The sequence below is a fragment of the Lemur catta genome, chromosome 12 (genome assembly GCF_020740605.2).
Source record: "Lemur catta isolate mLemCat1 chromosome 12, mLemCat1.pri, whole genome shotgun sequence".
Classification (NCBI taxonomy): domain Eukaryota; kingdom Metazoa; phylum Chordata; class Mammalia; order Primates; family Lemuridae; genus Lemur; species Lemur catta.
Window position 1 is genome coordinate 7,640,230 of NC_059139.1, and position 20,420 is coordinate 7,660,649.

At 37.2% G+C, this 20,420-nt stretch overlaps 1 protein-coding gene across 1 annotated transcript in view; it reads right to left on the minus strand.

Annotated features, from left to right (window-relative positions):
* The window catches only part of CTNND2 (catenin delta 2), an 818,722-nt gene that overhangs the window by 652,752 nt on the left and 145,550 nt on the right, over positions 1–20,420 (minus strand). Inside the window, exon 2 of the mRNA XM_045566311.1 lies at positions 10,969–11,105. Coding sequence (XP_045422267.1) covers positions 10,969–11,105 — 137 coding nt within the window. The remainder of the gene's footprint in view (positions 1–10,968; positions 11,106–20,420) is intronic.

The following is a 20,420-nucleotide window of genomic DNA, read 5'->3' on the forward strand; positions in this document are numbered from 1 at the left end:
GTACTAAAATGTTTCATTTTTATTAAATCAGTTGACTATAGCATGGGAAAGGTTTTCAATATCAGGCTTCCATACAAACCAGAAAAGTTCCTGGCATGGTAATTTCTTATCTCAAGTCTCCATAAAGGAGGAATCACCATATTACTGCAGCATTATTAAAGCTGTATTCTGGGAGGGCTTTCTGGTGGAGGGCTGAGGTGCTATTCCCAATATGAGCAGAGCTCCCAAAAGAGAGAGTATTTACACTCTAGATCTGCAGTCCCCAACCCCAGGGCTGCGGATCGGTACCCGTCATTGCCTATAAGGAACCGACTGCACAGTAGGAGGTGAGCGAATGAAACTTCATCTGCATTTACAGCCGCTCCCCATTGCTCACATCACTGCCTGAGCTCTGCCTCCTGTCAGATCAGCAGTGGCATTAGATTCTCATACGAGCACGGACCCTACTGTATACTGCATATGTGAGGGATCTAGGTTTCATGCTCCTTATCAGAATCTAATGCCTGATGATCTGAGGTGGAGCCGAGGCAGTGATGCTAGTGCTGGGGAGCAGCTGCAAATACAGATTATCATTAGCAGAGAGCTCTGACTGCACGGAGACCACAAAAAATCAATTGCTTGCAGACTCATATCAAAGCCCTATCCGTGAGTGGCAAATGACAATGTAATAATAATAGAAATAAAGTACACAATAAATGTAATGCCCTTGAATCATCCTGAAACCATTCCCACCCCCCGCCCTGGTCTATGGAAAAATTGTCTTCCATGAAATCAGTCCCTGGTGCCAAAAAGGTTGGGGACCACTGCCCTAGATGATTAATTTTATGAATAAATTGCCTCTGGCTTTTGACAGGAGGTCTACATCAGGAAATTTCAGGTCTCTGGCAAGTACTTGGAATGCATGGCATTATTTAATAAAAGTGCTTTAGCTTATAGGTGGGCTGGGTACAAAGCTGGTATTCTGTTTGGCTGGAGGGCTTCCCTGCTGTGGAGGTGCTGGGCAAGGGTGCTGGCCAACAGGGCTACAACTGCACTTCAAAAGCTTTGAATTAAGTCAGACTTAAACAGCCCTGACTGACACCCGAGAGTTCTACCTCTCAGAATAGAAGACATGGCAGTGTCAAAACTGTATATGGAATTGTTTGTGATTGCCTGTAACAACTGTGGGTTAATGGTAGATAGACTTTCATGTAATTTTAATTTTTAATTGGTGCATAACTCCTTTACCCAGCAGATCTTCCAGGATGCATAAGCTGCAAAACGCATCCCCAGATGACTACCTCTATTGACGCCGTGAATGGAGCTATTTAGTATTGTCTATCTAAACGTTGGAGATTATCTGTCAGAAGTGATTTGGGTTTTCTCTGCCTTATTGACATTGAGTCTTTCTTTCTCACAGTAATTAGGCAAGTGGCCCAGCTGCTTCCTGAGGCTACGAGTAGAATGTGAAAGTCAGAACTTGTCATTAGTAAAGAAGGAGGATGCTGATCTTCACTTTTCCATGCCAGCAGGCCACGGAGCCGGCTCATTTAGAGCCCAGGGCATGAACCTGCACGTGCCTTTGATGATTGCCTTTTATGAGTGACAGCAACATGAATGAGATCGATGGGTTGCCTCAGGCATGTTTACCTGTGTCGCTGATGCATGCAAGAGATAACTTCAGTCCAGACCACTGACTTTCAGCAACCAGAATTTCTGACTAAAACAAGACTGTACTTAACCCACAGCATTCCCTTCATATCACATTTTCTTATAGACATTATTAACTAAAACTGAGGTGTAGAAGGTCCTTAAAGTATTTTTATTTGGAGTCTTACCAATGATTCCTTCAGATTCCAAAAATATGTTACAGATCCAATCGGTGTAGTTTCTCCCTCCCTTTTCCCAGTTAAATAAGAGTTAGGCAAAAGGGCCATCTAACTTGATCTTAGCAAAACTTTGGTTATAGAGAAACTTTTGTCTTGGGAAAAATATTAGACAACATATTATTGCCCCATTATTATATCTAAGTGATATTTACTAAAGAAAAAGTTATTACTTAATTACATACCTGAGGAAATGTTTCATGTATAGATTTTATAAAAATATATAACATATATTTTACAAAATATATAAACGAGTATCCGTCCTTTTAGAAAATATTTTTATTTTGAGATAATGCTTAACATTGTGTCCTATGTATGTTCTATGATAATTCCTCTGTTTTTCTTAACTATTCCTGCCATATTTGGTTTAGTTTTTCTGGATAACCTTCCCCATTTGCCTCCCCTAGAATATTCTATTTATTTTCCTACTCTGTGCAAACACTATATTGGGCACTGACCATTCTACCCTCAAACCTCTGCTTTGTTGTCCTGCCTGCAGCCCTTGTCAGTAATTAATTATGACATATTTTCCAAGTGAGTTTATGAGGGTCCTTAAACTCTGTTTCAAATCTGTGCTCCAGGCAATGTCTGTCAAAGGAGACTCAATGATTTATGTATGAGGGAGTATGACATGTTATTTTTATTTCATACTGAGAAAACAGAATCAACCTAAGAATTCAACAAAGGTAGAAAAGTGAAATAAAATTATACTATTAAATAATTCACAATGAATCTATATTATATACCCATTAGAAAAAATTTTAATAATATTTAAGGCATTAAAATACTTCTGATATAATAATGTTAATGTGCAAAGAAAGATAAAATATTTACAAAGCAAAAAAAAAAAAACTTTGTAAAAATAATCTTATATTCATATAAAAATCCTGGAACAAAATCCCCTTAAATATTGGGAGCTACCTCTGGTTGTGGTATATTTTCAAATAAAATTTTCATCTTGTTCTCAAATGTTTTAAAATTTACACAATGTACATGAATCACCTTTATAATGGAAAATTCATAAAAATTACTAAAACATCTCATTTAAAATATTCACTATGATTTCACATATGAATATTTAACGATGAATTCTAGTAATAAACTTGAAGCAGGCATTAGAAGCACTGTAATGTCATGTTACAAAACTCAAACACTAAAAGCTTATCTTACAATTTAGTGTCTAAAACCTTAGTCCCTTTTTATTTTTCCCATCACAGCCTCCAGCACCCTATAAACAAACCCAACAACTAATACTGTCAAAGAGAACAGACCAGAAGGCCACCAAAGGAGTTAATTCTTGGAATGGAGTTTGAGGAAATCAAAAATATGGATAGGTATATGTGTCTTGAGAAGAGTTACAGATGGAAATCATAAGGAAAAAAATAAGTTTTAGGGAAAAAAGTTAAAATAACTTACAGAAAATAACAGAATACACCTAAGAGAACATCAGGAGACAAGGGTGGGGTAGAGAGAGAGATGATCTATCCACACTTCCAGAATTATTCACCCATAAGTGAAATGTCTAACATTAATTCCCTAAATCTTGAACAATTAGTTTATAGTCCTTTTTTTCCTTGATTTCTAGTTTCTACTGTCATTTTTCTGATCCACAAGCTCAACAAGGCAACAAATCCACTTCAAACCTAGGTGGTCCCATCAATCTGATGCTACCTGACCATCCCTTTTCTTCATTCATCAACTTCGTACACACTCGTTTTCTTTCTTTACCTTCCCAGAAGTTTAAACACCCAATCTGGTAAACGTATCTACATCCCCCCTCCTTTGTATATGATATTCACAGGGCTTTCTAATCCTTCCTTGTTACAAACTACGTCATGTATCACAACTTAGTTCTGGGCACTCCTACTTTTGCGCCTTCACCTCTCAATCTACATCTTGAATGACACAATTACTGCTCCTAACATAGCTGATGAAAATTAGGTGAAAATGAAGCTTTTTAAATTGTTCAATCCACACCTGGCTTGAAACAAAAAATAAATTTAAAAATCGGCAATGAATTGTCATTTTAATTTTGAAATGTGGAATAAGTTGGACTAGTAGCACTATGCTATGGATAATTCTTTCCTTCTCTGACTAAATGAATATAAAGTTCCCTGATCTTTGCAGATAATCCTCTATCTTCTTGACCTTTCCTAAAGGTGTTTTAATTTCCTTTTTTTCATGGATGATAATTTTGTCATTAATTTCATAAAATGCTTTCCTATAATGCCATTTGGAAACTGATTAATAGTTATAGGTCATTTTTCTGATAACTCATTGTATTATCAGAAGCTATTGTAGCACGTTATACTAACACTAATAATCCTGAAAGATTTTGCAATGATATATGGCACTGGAAGAATACTAATGAAGGGAGTATTTTATAATGAGCTCCTTCCAAACATTATTCTTGGTACATAGAGCTAAGTTACTTATAAAGTTACCAACGTAGAAGCTAAATAAAAATGAAGGCATGCCATCTTCAAGTCCATATAAAAGATCAAAATTTCTTTAGATATTTTATAAGATGACTCTTTTAAAATGTTTTCTTACCACCTTCATATGAAACAGCTTATGGAAAGTACTCAGTACAGTGGTTTTCCCCATAGTGAAACCCCAGTAATAGCTTTACTCTTACTTTCCCATATTAAGTACAATGACAAAAACGACTAAAAGAAAGAGAACGTCTGTTTTACTACCTAGAAATCATCAATATCCTAAAAAATGGTACTTAAAAATTCCACTACAATAAAAAATATAATTTATAATGCTTGTGATAAAAATTAGCATAGCAATAGAGTATCTGGGGATAGAAATACTCTTAATTTGGGGGAGTATTTTTTATCTGTATAAATCATCTGGATTTTGATAATACACTGACTAGAGAGCTTCCTTAAAATTCCATCTACTTTTTTTATTTTAACTCTTTATATATGTTTGTCTTTTTTGTTTGTTTGTTTTGTTTTTGAGACAGGGTCTCACTCTGTTGCCTGGGCTACCGTGTAATGGCATCATCATAGCTCACTGCAACCTCAAATTCCTGGGCTAAAGCAATCCTTCTGCCTCAGCCTCCCAAATAGCTGGGACTACAGGTACATGCCACCATGCCCGGTTAATTTTTTATTTTTTGTGGAGATGAGGGTCTCACTATGTTGCCCAGGCTAGTCCTGAACTCCTGGCCTCAAGTGATCTTCCTGCCTTGGCCTCCCTAAGTCCTGGGATTACAGGTGTGAGTCACTGCCCCTAGCCCTGTCTTATATTTTTAACTCCATTGCTAACTACTTGAAGGCAAACTCCAAATCTGAGAATCACCTGTGGAAGTACAGTTCTAAGCACACAGTAGGAGCTTGATAAACACTATTGGATAAATGCAAGGAGCTAACATATTTGCATAGACTGCTACATACTTAGAAATTTTCTATTTAATCTATTCATTATGAAATTACTTGGATGATAAAATTATTTTTTAAAAAACTTCTTTATCTAAGCTATAATAGTTTACAAAGATCAATGAGCTCTAAAGATTCCAAAATGTCTCAGTGATTTTTTCTGTTTGTAAGGAAGACTCTTCACATGTCAATTTTTGGAAGCATGTGAAGATAAAAAGAAACAGTGTTCAACTAAAGGGAAAGAAATATTATTTTGAAATAGACATATATTTTCAGGAAAATTATAGTTTGCCCAAAAGCAAAGTAGTACTCGTATTTATTTAAGATAAAATACAAAAACCAATGTTGCACAGCATGATTGAATATAAATTCTTTTCTAATACTATAGATCAATATTATAGCAATTTAAAAAAAAATGAAGACACAGAAATGAAGATGAGGACGGCTATTCTTAGGCAAACTGCAAGCAAACCTATTTGTCCTTCTCACAGTAGTGAAGCAACTGCCCACATCCCCCCTTCACTCATGGGGACTTGAAAGACGGCTTGCTCTGTCTCATCACCACCTCTTCTGTTACCACCCTCAGATCAGCTATCACAGAGGTGACTGAGAGAACAGCCTTCCTTTCTCTTTTCTTTTTCTGATTTCCTCATTTCCCAGAGTCTTAACCTAAGCCTTGACATTAACAATAATTATGTTCGAATTCTTGACTTTAAGCATACCATTCTCAAGCTATCCCATCCAGACATATTTACTCTGACCATGAATCCATTTTTCCTATCAATTGTTCTGTCTATCGCCCCTTTGTGCTCAGCGTGGATTCCAAGATTCAGCATAGTGATCACCCTTACATCTCTCAACTCCAGCGCGTGTCTCTCTCTCTCTCCCTCTCTACCTCCCCCACCCACCCCTTGGCTGGGCCCAACTCTCCACATATTCCAAATAGGCTTCAACTCAAAGCAAGCCAACCTGGCCTCTCTGATGACAGCAGAAGAGAAATACCACACGTTCCCAGGACCACAGCCTACCTGCATCTGCATCCATGGACTCTGCCTCACTCCTGCTGTACTAGGTGAAGTGTCTTTCTTCCAGAGACCCATCCCTTCACTTGAGCACTCTCACCTATTCAGTGACTTTTCCCCAGAAAATTATTCCCTCTTTCTCAAGCATCACTAATGTCTCCCCTTATGGGTCATTGCTATCAGCATGGACATATCTCTCATCTTAAAAAAGAATCCCCTAACCCTTCTCATCCTTTTAGCCACTGCACCACTTTTGGCTTCTCATTGTAACAAATGGTTATTAATTGTCTCTCTTGGTTTTTATCGAAATGATATGCCTGACCTCTGTCCTTCCCTCCTCTTCTGGTGAGGGACACTCACAGGGGAGAAGATTGGCTTAAAGTGCTTCTCTCTTAAAGCCCCATAGCAAGAGAGACTTGAAAACTACTGGAAATGAGACAGATGTGTCCAAAATGGAGAAAATTACCCATAGGGTGCAACATAAATTATGGCTCTATTTATATTGATATAAAGGTGTAAAATTCATGAGTTAAAAAGCAATCAAGGTGGAAAATTCAACTAAAGGAAAAAAATAATCAATGAACAACTTTTGATTGAGCAATCCATGACTGCTGTGTTCAAAGACCCAGCTTACTAATATTTCAGTGATGCCATCATGCTCATGCTACATGGGACACATTCCATGACTTAAAAGTTTGGCATGACTTAAGACAGCATGACCCAGTCTTGGGTATAAACTAAGAACCTGTGTTCTTAGTCTCATTAGCAACTTACTCTAATAAATTCTGAGGCTGGGTTTTCTTTATAGATGCAGTACTCTTTATTGTGCCTAGTCTATATAAGGTGCTTGGAAATGTTTATGGAATGAGTAAATAAATTGTGCAACCTTATTACACGGGAGTCAGTTCAGAATACATGCCTGCTATGACAAAAGAATGACTTCTCTCCTGCAGAAATGACTTCTAAAGAGATAAGACTAGAGTAGGACATAGCATGACGCCATAAAATTTCTTACTTGTAATTGTCTAAGTGAATAAATATGATTTCTACTCAAGAAATCTAGTTCCCATGAGTACCTAAAGAGAGCAAGGAAAATATTCTTTAAGTGAACAGATTTATCTAGTATATATAACAATCAGAGAAGTCATCAATTTTTAAAGTCACTTTTTCCTAATCTCAGATGATATTTTTTAAAAATGTATTTAACTTATCTTTCACTCCATAGATAATAGTCTATACTTGAGAGGAAAAAAAAGAAGAAAATCTTAAGAATGATTTAGGACAAAAATCCCCAGTAAAGGGTGAGACTGGTGGCTTACATCAGAGCACCCCAGAAAAGTTGCCACTTGTTGATTTCTGGTTTCCCAGACATGGATGCTGCACCTGTACGTGACTCCGAGCCTCTGATGTGGGCGCTTCAGGTTGCTCCATCTCAAGTTCCGAGGACAGGTGCTCATTCCTCCTCACATTTGCTACCTGCCACAAAGACTCTCACCTTTGCTGCCCCAAAATGAGCAACAATATTTTCAATTACTTAGAAAAAGCTTTTCACAAAGTTTTTATTACATTTTCTTCAAGGATTCTGAGAGGTCATTTTATTTACAGCAATGCAGTTTTGCCTGAAACAGCTTATCCACTCTCAACATTCAAATGTCACTCTTTGAGCTGAAGCAATATTTCCTATGATCCAAACCCAACTGATATTTATGCCAGCAACCCAATTCTTTTTCTTATTTTGATCCTCTCTCTAATCTTCTGTGTCCTCTGTCCATTCCCATCTCCATGTAATTGTAAATACATACAGTAATCAATGTTAATAGTTTGATTTGTTTCCTTCTACACTTTTCTAGATGCTCATAAATATGTACAAATCAAAAAATATATTTACTGTTTTAATTTGAAAAAAAAGGATAAGACCATACTATATCATTTCCTTTAAAAAATTCTCACGGATTTTTCCCCCTAAGGGCTAGACATATAGCCCCAACTCATTTTTATTAATAACTGCATAATATTTTGTAGAAAGTATATATCATTTTTTCAACTCTTCCGGAAGCAATATTCTTCTAATACTTCCATTTTTTGTTATTTCAAGTAATTTTGTAATAAATGTCCATATATATATATAAAATCTTATGTTCTAGTTCACTCATTTCTATAAAACATATGTCTAAGCACAACTAAATCAAAAGCTAATGAACATTTCAAATGCCAATTCATAGAAACAGACCATTTTAGAAAAAAATTACAGCAATTCATATTTCCATTTAGAGTGAAAAAGAATGTAAATTTCTCTAACCTTAACCCTTGGCTAGCATACAATATGTATTATTTTTCAACATTTGTCTACCTGGTAGATTAAAATGATATCTTATTTTCATTTAAAAATTTATGTCCCTGATTAATACATTAGAGTGAAAATATTTCCATACATTCATTGTTTGCATTTTTCTTCTGTCCATATCCATTGCCTAGTTTTCTAACCGTTTATATCTCTTTTTTTCATCACATTAGGGAGTCTGAATATGTTAATTTTGTCAACACTTTGTCATACTTGTGGTACATATTTGCTCTTGGATGATTTTTATACTTTTCTGTGTTGAATTTCACCTTGCTATTTTTAATAGTATTCACATTGCCAAACGCACCCGCCATTCACCTATGGTTTCTGAGAGTTTCCTGTCTTACTTAAAGCCTTCCCTATGTTCAGTTTATGTGATTATTTTTCCAAAGTTTCTTCTAATAAGTTTATACTTTTATTTTTACAGTTACAATGTTTTCCCTTCGAGGTTTATTTCTGTATATGTTGTGAGTTAATGGCTTTAATTCTCTTCCAGATGTTGAGTTAGTTATGCTAACACCATTAAATCACTTCTTTGTACTAAACTGAAAAACTAACTTTAAATGAATTAGGCATATTTTTTGAATATTTGAATCTGTTCTGAACCCTCAATTTTGTTGAAAATGCAGAGATCATTCTATTTGAAGCCAACTGGGCACCACTGTGATTAGTACATTTGGTGAGCTAAAATCTATCAAAATTTTCCTTGTATTGTCATATATTTATGCTTCCACATGCTCTTTGAAATAGTTTGATCCAGTCTGTCAACGAAACAAACAACCAGCCATAGAATCCTGATTACAACTGCCTAAATTTTACATATTAATTTGGGAAAGAGTAATACTGTGATGTTATCAAGCTTTTGTACACAGGAGCATAGCATATCTTTTTATTTTGAATTACTTTATGTCCTTTAATGAAATGTTATAGTTTTTTTCCAATTTATTTATTTTCTTTTTTTTAATTTCAGAAACGTTATAGTTTTTATCAGACAGGTCTTAGAGTTTTCTTGTTAAATTTGTTCCTCCTGTTTTACATTTTATCACTACTCTAAAGTTAGTAGCCTAGCAAGACTTCCAGATCGTACCAGAATAAGAAGGTCTGACGTACCCCAACTATAACAAGGTAGTATCTGGAGTATGGGGAGTGGCAAGAAACCCCTTGTTGGTTTCCTTTTCCATTTCCCCTTAAAAATAATCAGAAAACTCCCAAGAGTAAGCTTTTGGAAGCAAACTAATCAAGTAATACAGCCTAAAGCTCAACCTAATTTCCTGCTTACTATTTTCACAAACTAGACTACCCACTCCATCTATTCAACATTCCCCTGCGTACCTACTGAGCTGCGTACTTCCTGACTAGGTGGCACACTTTTGACTGATAACACCATTGATTCTTCCATTCAGTGGGTGGACCGTTTAGGTGGTTTCCTCCCCTTACCTAAATCAGTTCCCCCTTATTAAACAGAATCAGTTTCCCCTAGAGCACTTCTTTTTGAGTGGAGTTTCTGTCCTGAATTGCTCCATTTTAGGCTATTGCTCTGTTGAGATGTTCGTGGAGTCAGGTAAGTTACGTCACTCCCACCACACTGCCTTTGCTAATTCAGCATCACCAAATCATCTAACCCACACAGGAGCTTTGTTGCTTTTAAAAATACTGATTTATTCTCTAGCACATGCTTAGAAGAAGTAAATAAGACAATCTCGATCTTCCATCTTCTTTTGATTGCTTACCACTTCTTATTTATAAGAAACATGACTTTTAGGAAATAGTTTCTTTTAACTCTAAGATCCAGAGTTCATTTTCTTATCCATTTTTATGGCAAAGCAATGTTGGAGGAAGACTCATGCAGACCTTGATTATTTTGAGAGGGAAAGTTCTTGTATCCTTCCAGATTCACCTCAGAAACACTTGGAAGACTAATTTGCCTTGACCTAATGTGATATTCATTTGTTGTCACATAAATTATTTTTTTAGCCTCCTGGACATATATTTCAAAAGTTTAATAAACTTTATGTTTTCTAAAGATCAATTACTTCACTGCATGCATTCAAGAACATTAAATGCCAGGTCCATCAACAAATCTGCCAAAACTTCACCTATAGGAAATTTTGACAGTAAAGCCTTTTTCCCACTATATACTCTTTTTTCAAGGAAAGTTGCCTAAATTATGAATAAAAATGTGGAGTCAAAAGCCATATAACCATATTTTAACATTATTTATATAATGGGCACCAATATTTTGCTGGAAAATTATGATTTTTCTTCCAACATAACTTAATCCTCATTGTTCATCCAGAAATTATTTTTTAAAATCTCCCAAAACATAAGTCACAAAAATGGAATGTTTCTACCTGTTCTTTGACTGAGGCGAGGATGGCGGAGGTGGTTTCCGTTTCCGAGCCATCCCCGTTGGAGGTGTTTAAGCCTGGGCTCAGGGAGCTGGTCTTCTCTGAGGCTGAAGAAGGCTGGTCTGGGACAGGCATAGCTCCTGCAATGCAAGAAGGCATGCTCAATACCACTGGATGTTGTCATTGCAAACAGGCATAATTATCAGGTAACTTTAAGAACCACACATTAGAAAAATGAAAGTTACGAACTTCAGAAAAAGAACATGACATAATTACAGAAGGGGAATAGCACAAGTAAATAGAAGTAACAGTACAGGCAAATAAAATGGTTTCTCTTTACATCAACCCCAACCACATTCCAGAACACACTCACAGTTTTGTGTTTTGTCTTTGACGTAAATGGGGAAGGAAATGATGAAAAGGAAAAGGGAAGTGAGATTATAAAGAAGAGTAAAGAAATAAAGAAGAATTAAGTCTAAGAAGCTAGCCCAGCTACAAATTTAAATCTGTTTTAGGCAAATTTATTACTTGTCTTTTGGTATATCTCCAACTCAAAAGAAAATCTAACAGATAATCCCCTTTGCAAAGAAATTATAAAAAATAAATGATTAATAATTTATCATTAATTAAAGAGACACCTGAATTAACAAGAGCAGCTTAACTGGTACCATGAAATACACTAAATAACTAGTCCACTCCACAAATATTTACGGAGCTCCTACTTTGTGACAGACAGCAGACAAAACCTACTAAAAGCAGGCAAAGGCCATTTGCCACAGTTTATTTTGTCTGAGTTTATTTATGAAAGAATGCAGACACTCAAACACCATTAGACCTAATGTATAAAATGGATGTCTGCATACAGGCTAAAGACAAGATCCCCAAAAGGTACTTTGCTCTATCGGACTTATCTATGATCTGAATGTGTATGCCCCCTAAATTCATATGCTGAAATACTAACTCCCAAGGTGATGGTATTAGGAGGTGGGGCCTTTGAGTGTTCATGAGGGTGGAGCCTTCATTGATGGGATTCAGGGATTAACATCCTTACAAAGGAGACCTGAGAGAGACCCCTCACGCCTCCCACCACAGGAGGACACAGCAAGCAGGCACCATCAACAAACCAGAAAGTTGCCACTTATCAGACACTGAATCTGCTAGCACCTTGGTCTTGAACTCCCTGGCCTCCAGAACTGTGAGAAATAAATTTCTGTTGTTTGTAAGCACCCAGTTTATGGTATTTTGTTACAGCAGCCCGAACAGATTGAGAGAGAGTGAAGTAATTGGTACATATATCATCTAGCAATGATCATAAACAGAGTAAGCAATAATTAACAGAGGGCAATTTTTACCAGAGCATTACAAAATCCCCATCTCAATTAAAGGCTGAGGGTAAACAAAAATTATTTCTTACCTAAAGCTATTATATTACATGTCCCTCAGGAACCAGCACTGTGTGAATGTTAAAAGATATTTCCTGTAATACTGTATCTGAGTGCCCTGGGTTTTACATTAAGTGAAATAATTTTCATAGAAGACCTTGCCTTATGTTATTAGCTACATTTAGTTAATAATTTAGAGATATGCAAACCTCAAAGGACCACGTTACAGAATTTTATTTAAAATATATAATAAAAAAAGTGGTCATCCAAATTTCTCATTGAACATTCCAACTAACTTTTGATTTGTTTTATTTTTTGAAGCAAGTTACTTATAATGTTACCAGTGGGGATTAGAATAGCACTAGAAAAGTAAATCTGTTACAAACACAGATTATGTGGCAGGATTTGGGGAAATGATAATAACAAAGCAGAATTTGAGCAAAGAGTCAGGATCAGATTAAATAGGATTGGGCAAAATGCAATATACCTGACTAAAAAGTTACAAGTATTTGAGGTGATGGATAGCAACAGCATGAAGAAAAAGACTTAAGTAATTATGGTGGTGGGGTTGGGAAGAACATAATAAAGTATGTTTATGTGTTCAAATGGCTTTCATATGTGATTGTCTTATTTCATCAAGTGTCATAATGCAGACAAACAGATCAACAAATATTGTGGCCAGGTAAACAGCTGGACCCATGGCCTTCCACTTAGGAGAGGCAGGGGCAAAAGGTAAACAGAAAAATAAATAATGGCTCTTGTGTGCAGTCACCTGGGTCCCTGAGAGATCCGCCCTGGACCTTGTATCTCCACCTATATCCACGTCAACGGCTTGCGTAGTGGACTCTACACAAGAGAGCCTTACACTGAGAAAGGAGGAATCTTACACATTTTAAATTATTATTTTAATTTTTGTGTTCTCTGAATTTTACTGGGCCCATGTTAATTCAGGGTCTCAGTCGGTATTATCATCAATATATTTTTTGACAAAGAAACTGTGTAAGGGCCCAAAGTTATTAAGTAACATAAGTGCATCTGCAACTCAGGATTTCTGCCTTTTTAATCCTATTTTAGTGTCCCTTTGATGTGTCAGCCTATTTCCCATAACCTGTACTGCCTCCTAAATGCTAGTCTGCAAACTAATTTTTATAAAATGTAACTCTTAAAAGTATGACAGTGACCTGTCATAATAAAATGTGGGATTTAATAGGCACTGAATCAAGGTTTATCCTTAGGCACTCGACAGGTTTGACCCACACGGCTTAAGGAATAATTAGGCCTGTTTATCTACCTCCTTTCTCCTTACAGCAATAATGGAAAGAGAAGTGAAATCTTCAAGGCTTATTCCACCATACAGAGCTACTGCTACCTAAGGCAACCTCTATTCCTGAATGCAAATGACTTGGAGTAATTTCCTTCGTTCATGATTTTTAGCACCCAGATTTAATTTAACTATCGGTCCTCACTGCATTTCCACAGGAAAGACTGTCACCCTCCACTCCGATCTTTTCTGCTCAGAGCGTACAGAGAGATGAGGAAACATGCCAAAGACCTGCCCCAACCAAGCCCTGGATTGCCTTGCAGGAAGTATTAAAAAGTCTTAAGCCTCTGACTTCATAGTAACATGGCCAAATACTTTATTTTTAATCAGAGATAATCCACTAAAAATTAGTATTTAATCTATACTAAATCCAGGAAATCTGGAAAGTGTACCGGCAAAAAAAAAAAAAAAAAAAACAAAGGAAGAGCAACTATCTATGAGCAGTTCTGCCATCCTGGATAAGTACATTTACTTTGGGATTTTGGTAATTTATTTTTTCTGATATAACTTACTTTGCATAATTATTTTTAAATAATGGGGTACTGATATAACATTTATGAATTTTTTTTACTTTTTGCTCAACATCTCTCAATTTCTTATGTCAACAAACATTATTCCACAGTTTAATCATAATGTACACTTCCTGTTTAATAATCTGTATGTGTCAAAATTTACTTATCTTTTATTTGTAATTTTTACCCATTTTTACATTTATGACATTTTCAATAGATAAATTCCTAGCAGTAGAATTGATGGAATAAAAAACCTAAGTATTGGCCGGGCGCGGTGGCTCACGCCTGTAATCCTAGCACTCTGGGAGGCCGAGGCAGGCGGATTGTTTGAGTTCAGGAGTTCGAGACCAGCCTGAGCAAGAGCGAGATCCCATCTCTACTAAAAATAGAAAAGAAATTATATGGACAGCTAAAAACACATATATATATAGAAAAAATTAGCCGGGCATGGTGCTACATGCCTGTAGTCCCAGCTACTCGGGCGGCTGAGGCAGGAGGATTGCTCGAGCCCAGGAATTTGAGTTTGCTGTGAGCTAGGCTGATGCCATGGCACTCACTCTAGCCCAGGCAACAGAGTGAAACTCTGTCTCAAAAAAAACAAAAAAAACTGAGTATTTTTCAGACTTTAGATAGCCAAAGTCCTGCTGCCAGGCTAGTCCAACATATCTTCTCCACTGGAGATGTCATAAGAATCACATCCCCACAACGTTAACGACACTGGCCTCAATTACTCTCAAGCATTTTACCAGTGTCATTTAGAAAAATGCATCTCTTTGACTTTGTTTTTATTTGACTATGAGTACAGTGGACATTTCCCACAGAGTTATTCATCTTGTACAGCACTTCTTATCCTCCAATTACCAAGAAGTCTTTCCATATATAGTAGACTTATAATCTCCAAATACCTAAGCTGCATTTTTGACAGACCCAGCTTCCACATGACAAAAAGGGACATGACGGGAGAACAGCTCTAAATTTGGGGTGGGTTTGTTCTAGCAGAACTTGGTACCAATAAATCCTATGTCCAGAAAATAACGAAACAACAATGCTATCAATTTCTGGGCTCAAATCACACTGCTCTAAGCTCACACATCCACAAGCAGCATTATGGATTGAATTATATAGCCCAAAATTCATATGTTGAAGCCTTAACCCCAACGTGACTGTATTGGGAAATAGGGACCTTAGGGAGATAATTAAGGTTACATGAGGTCACAGGGCAGGTCCCTAATCTTATAGGACTGGTGTCCTCATCAAAAGAAGAATAGATAACAGAGATCTCTCTCTCCCTCTGGTACACACAGTCAAAAGTCCACACGAAGACACACGAGAAAGCACCCTTGGCAAGCCAGGAAGAGAAGCCGCTTTCTTGGCTGAGACCCGGGTGGCCTGAGGCTTCGCTCCCCTGGCCTCTTGCACTTCATGCCGACTTGACTAGCCTCACCCTTGTTGGGGCGGAGTAAGGAGAGAAGCCCCACCCCCAGCCTCTGGCAGCGCCTCTCCCCTAGTTCTCAGGGTAGACTTCCTTGACTTCCCCTATGGCAGGGCAGACGCTGCCCCTGGAGGAGGGGAGAAACGAGAGAAGAGGTTTTCTGGATTGGAACATGTGGTGGTCTCAGGCAACACCCCTTCCCCAGCCTGGCAGGTCAGGCTACACCCTTGGAGGTAGGGAGAAAGGAGAAAGTCGCTTTCTCTGTGTGACTGGGGGGAATCTGTGGGACCTTGAACTAAGCAAAAGGGAACACACTATTTTATCAGAACAGTGTGTTGGTCTTGATTATCTGATAAGAACATAACACTAGGCTCGAGCTTGGTGCCCAGGCCACTGCCAGCTTTGGGGCCTGTGGTCCAGGAAGGAAAATCTTGGGCAGAGTCCTCAGCAATTGCACAGATTTACACCCCCCACCTGGGGCTGCCTCGCAAGTGTGGTGAAAGAGCCCTGAATAACACATCAGCAGCTCTCCCCTAGCAGCAGATCAAGCAACCACAGAAGTATATATCCTCAGGCTTGCAGGCCCCTGTTGCTCTTCTTACCCCACCTAAAGCCGCAAGAGGGCTCAAGTAACCCTTGGGAGTGACAAGTCATTTCCCAAAGATTGGCTCCCATTTGGGAGCTTAGAGCCCCAAACGAAGGCACTCCTCCACACAAACTATAAGCAACAACAGAGAGGATAACCTCATAGCCCAACACAGTGCCTTCCTTCTCAAACTAGCAGAGTCACTCACATAAGAGTGATTCACCACCTGGGAGACTAAGCAAGGGGTCCAAACTTACTAATCTCCTTTGGCAAGAGGTGAAGATAACAGATCAGAGATAACCCAACAGGCTAAAACACCGCTAAGGCAATACAGAACCAGAGCACATCTCCCCAGGACTGTCAAGGAACATCCCTTCAGGGTTCCGGAGTTAAAGTCATAACCCAGCCCCAGCACCCCCAGTTCTTGACAAAGTAGCCTGATAAGAAAGAATCAGCGAAAGAATACTATAATCTGAAGGATCATAGATAAAAGTCTCCCCCAAAAGAAAATATTTGATCTCCATCAATAGATAACAATTTACATGATATGATTAAATTGACAAAGGAAGAATTCTGAATATGGATTGTAAGAAAGCTCAATGGAATTGAAGAGAAAATAGAAAGTCAACATAAAGAAACCACAAGAACAATATAGAAAATGAATGAAAAATGCTCTAAAGAAATTGAAATACTACAGAAAAACTAAACAGAAATCTTGCAAATGAAGGCTTTCGGGGAACTTCCCAACACAGTGGAAAGCCTGAAGAACAAAATGGATCACTCAGAGGAAAGAATCTCAGAACTTGAAGAAAATGCCTATGTTCTAAACAAACTGTATGAAGAAAAAGAATATAGAAACAAGAGACAAGACCAAAACATATAAGAAATGTGGGATTATGTAAAGAATCCAAATATAAGAACATTGGCATCCCTGAGAAAGAAGAAGAAAATACACAAGGGCTGGAAAAATTGTTTCATGGAATACTGGAGGAAAATATGCCTGGCCTGGCAAGAAATCTAGACATCCAGATACAACAAGCACACAGAACTCCTGGGAGACTCAATGTGAAAAGGCAATCACCATGTCACGTAGTTATTAGGCTGACCAAAGTAAACACAAAAGAAGCAATCCTCTGAGCAGTAAGGAGAAAGCAGCAAATAACCTACAAAGGAAAACCTATCAAACTAACTGCAGACTTCACAACTGAAACTTTACAAGCCAGAAGGGACTCAGTGCCTATCCTTAATCTTCTAAAATAGAATAATGGCCAACCTAGAATTCTCTACCTGGCAAAATTAAGCTTCATCTATTAGGGAGAAATAAAGACCTTCCCAGACAAGCAAACTCTGGTGGAATTTGTGAAGACCAGACCAGCCCTATAGTAAGCACTCAGACTGGCATTACACATGGAACAGCACACTAAACACTATCCAAAGTAAAATCACTCAAGTTAAAATCTAGAACCTTGTCTCCACGATGGCTCAAGGAATAAAACAAAACAATAGGAATTTACCTAACAATATGAATGGAAATCTACCTCAAATATCAATCTTCTCAATAAATGTGAATGGCTTGAATTGTCCTCTGAGGAGACATAGACTGACAGAGTGGATAAAGATCCACAACCCTAGTTTCTGCTGTCTATAACAAACACAGCTAACCCACAAAGATGTTTTCAGGCTAAAAGTCAAGGGATTGAAAACAATCCTCCAAGAAAATGGAAGTCAAAAGAAAACAGGGGTAGCTATACTTATTTCAGATAACGTAACCTTTAAAATAGCAAAAGTAAGAAAGGATAAAGATGGCCACTATATAATGGTGGAAGGGAAGATCCAGCAAGAAGACTTAACAATTCTTAATATTTATCCACCCAACTCAGGAGCACCCAGATACAAAAAGCAAACCCTGTCTGATTTAAATAGCATGATACACAATAATGTCATAATAGCCAAGGACTTCAACACCTCATTGAATGAACTGGACAGATCTTCTAAACAGAAAATAAGCAGAGAAATAAGGGACTTTAACAGATGTCTAGAACAAAAGAGTTTGAAAGACCTCTACAGAGCATTCACCAAAATAAAGCCGAATATACATTCTTCTCATCAGCTCATAGAACTTTTTCCAAAATTGATCATACACTGGGCCACAAATCAAACCTCAACAAATTCAAAAAAATAGAAATAATATCATGTATCTTTTCAGATCATAGTGGTATAAAATTAGAGTTCACTTCCAACAGAAATATACATCACTTCACAAAATCATGGAAATCAAACAATTTATTGGTCAATGTCTACTGGGTAAAGGAGGAAACACAGAGAGAAATCAAAACATTCTTTGAACTTAATGATAATGGGGATACAAGTTATCAAAATCTGTGGGACTCACCAAAAGCATTCCTGAGAAGAAAACTAATAGCATCGAATGCTCACATTCACAAAGCAAAAAGCTGTAATATCATCAATCTAACAGTCTCAAGGAATTGGAAAACAAAGAGCAAATCAACTCTAAACCTAGCAGAAGAAAAGAAATAATGAAGATCAAAGCAGAACTAAATGAAATTGAGAATAAAAGAACTATATGGAAGATCAACAAAAAAAGCTGGTTTTTCAAAAAGATAAACAAAATTGACAGCTCTCTTGCCAGATTGACAAGAACACAAAGGGAAAGGACTCTAATAAACTCAATTAGAAATGAAAAGGATAGGTCACAACAGAAACCATGGAAATACAAAATATTATCTTTGAATGCTATAAAAACCTATATGCCCCAAAACTACATAATGTGGAGGAAATGGACAAATTCATGGAAACATACAACCTCCCTAAGTTCACCCAGGAGGAAGTAGAATTCCTGAACAGACCAATATCATGCACAGAAATTGGAGCAGTAATTAAAAACCTTCCCAAAAGGAAAAGTCCTGGACCAGATGGCTACACTTCCGAGTTCTACTCAACATTCAAAGAAGAACTCAAACCTATATTACAGAAATTATTCCAGAACATAGAAGAAGATGGTATCCTCTCTAACTCATTCTATGAAGCCAACATCACCTTGATATCAAAACCAGGAAAGGACACAACAAAAATAGAAACCTACCGACCAATATCCCTCATGATTATTGATGTAAAAATCCTCCACAAAATTTTAGCAAATCGAATCCAACAGCATATCAAAACAATAATTCACTATAAGTGGGCTTTATACCAGAGATGTAAGGCTGGTTCAACATACACAAATCTATAAATGCAATTCACCTCATAAATAAAAGCAAGAACAAAGACCATATGACTCTCTCAATTGATGCAGAAAAAGCATTTGACAAACTCCAGCACAACTTTATGGTAAAAACTCTTAGCAATATAGGCACAGATGGGACATGCCTTACAATTATCAACGCCATATATGATAAACTCACAGCCAATGTCATTCTGAATGAGGAAAAATGGAAACCATTCCCATTTAGATCTGGAACCAGACAAGGATGCCCACTATCCCCACTCCTATTCAACATAGTGCTGGAAGTCCTTGCTAGAGCAATTAGACAAGAGAGGGGAATTAAGAGCATCCAAATGGGGGCAGAAGAGATCAAACTCTCTGATGATATGATATTACATCTAGAAAACCCCAAGGATTCAACCAACAGACTCCTGGAATTGATAAATGAATTCAGTAAAGTCTCAGTATACAAAATAAGTACACACAAATCAGAGGCATTCTTATGCACCAATGACAGTCAAGCCAAAATTCAAATCATCAAAAACGCAGTAGCTTTTACAATAGCCTCAAAGAAAATCAAATATCTAGGTATGTATTTAATGAAAGAGGTGAGAGACATATACAGGGAGAACTACAAAACACTAAGAAAAGAAATTGTAAAAGATGTAAACAGATGGAAAAATCTGCCTTGCTCATGGATTGATAGAATCAACATTGTTAAAATGTCCATACTACCTAAAGTGATCTACAGAATTAGTGCAATCTCTATCAAAGTACTAGCATCATTCTTTACATATTTAGAAAAAATAATTCTATGGAACCAGAGAACACCTTGGATAGCCAAAGCAATATTAATCAAAAAGAACAAACTGGGAGGTATGAGTCTACCAGATTTCAAGCTGTACTACAAGGCTACAGTAACTAAAACAGCAGGTACTGGCACAAGAATAGAGACATAGACCTTTGGAACAGGACTTAGAATCCAGAGGTGAAACCATA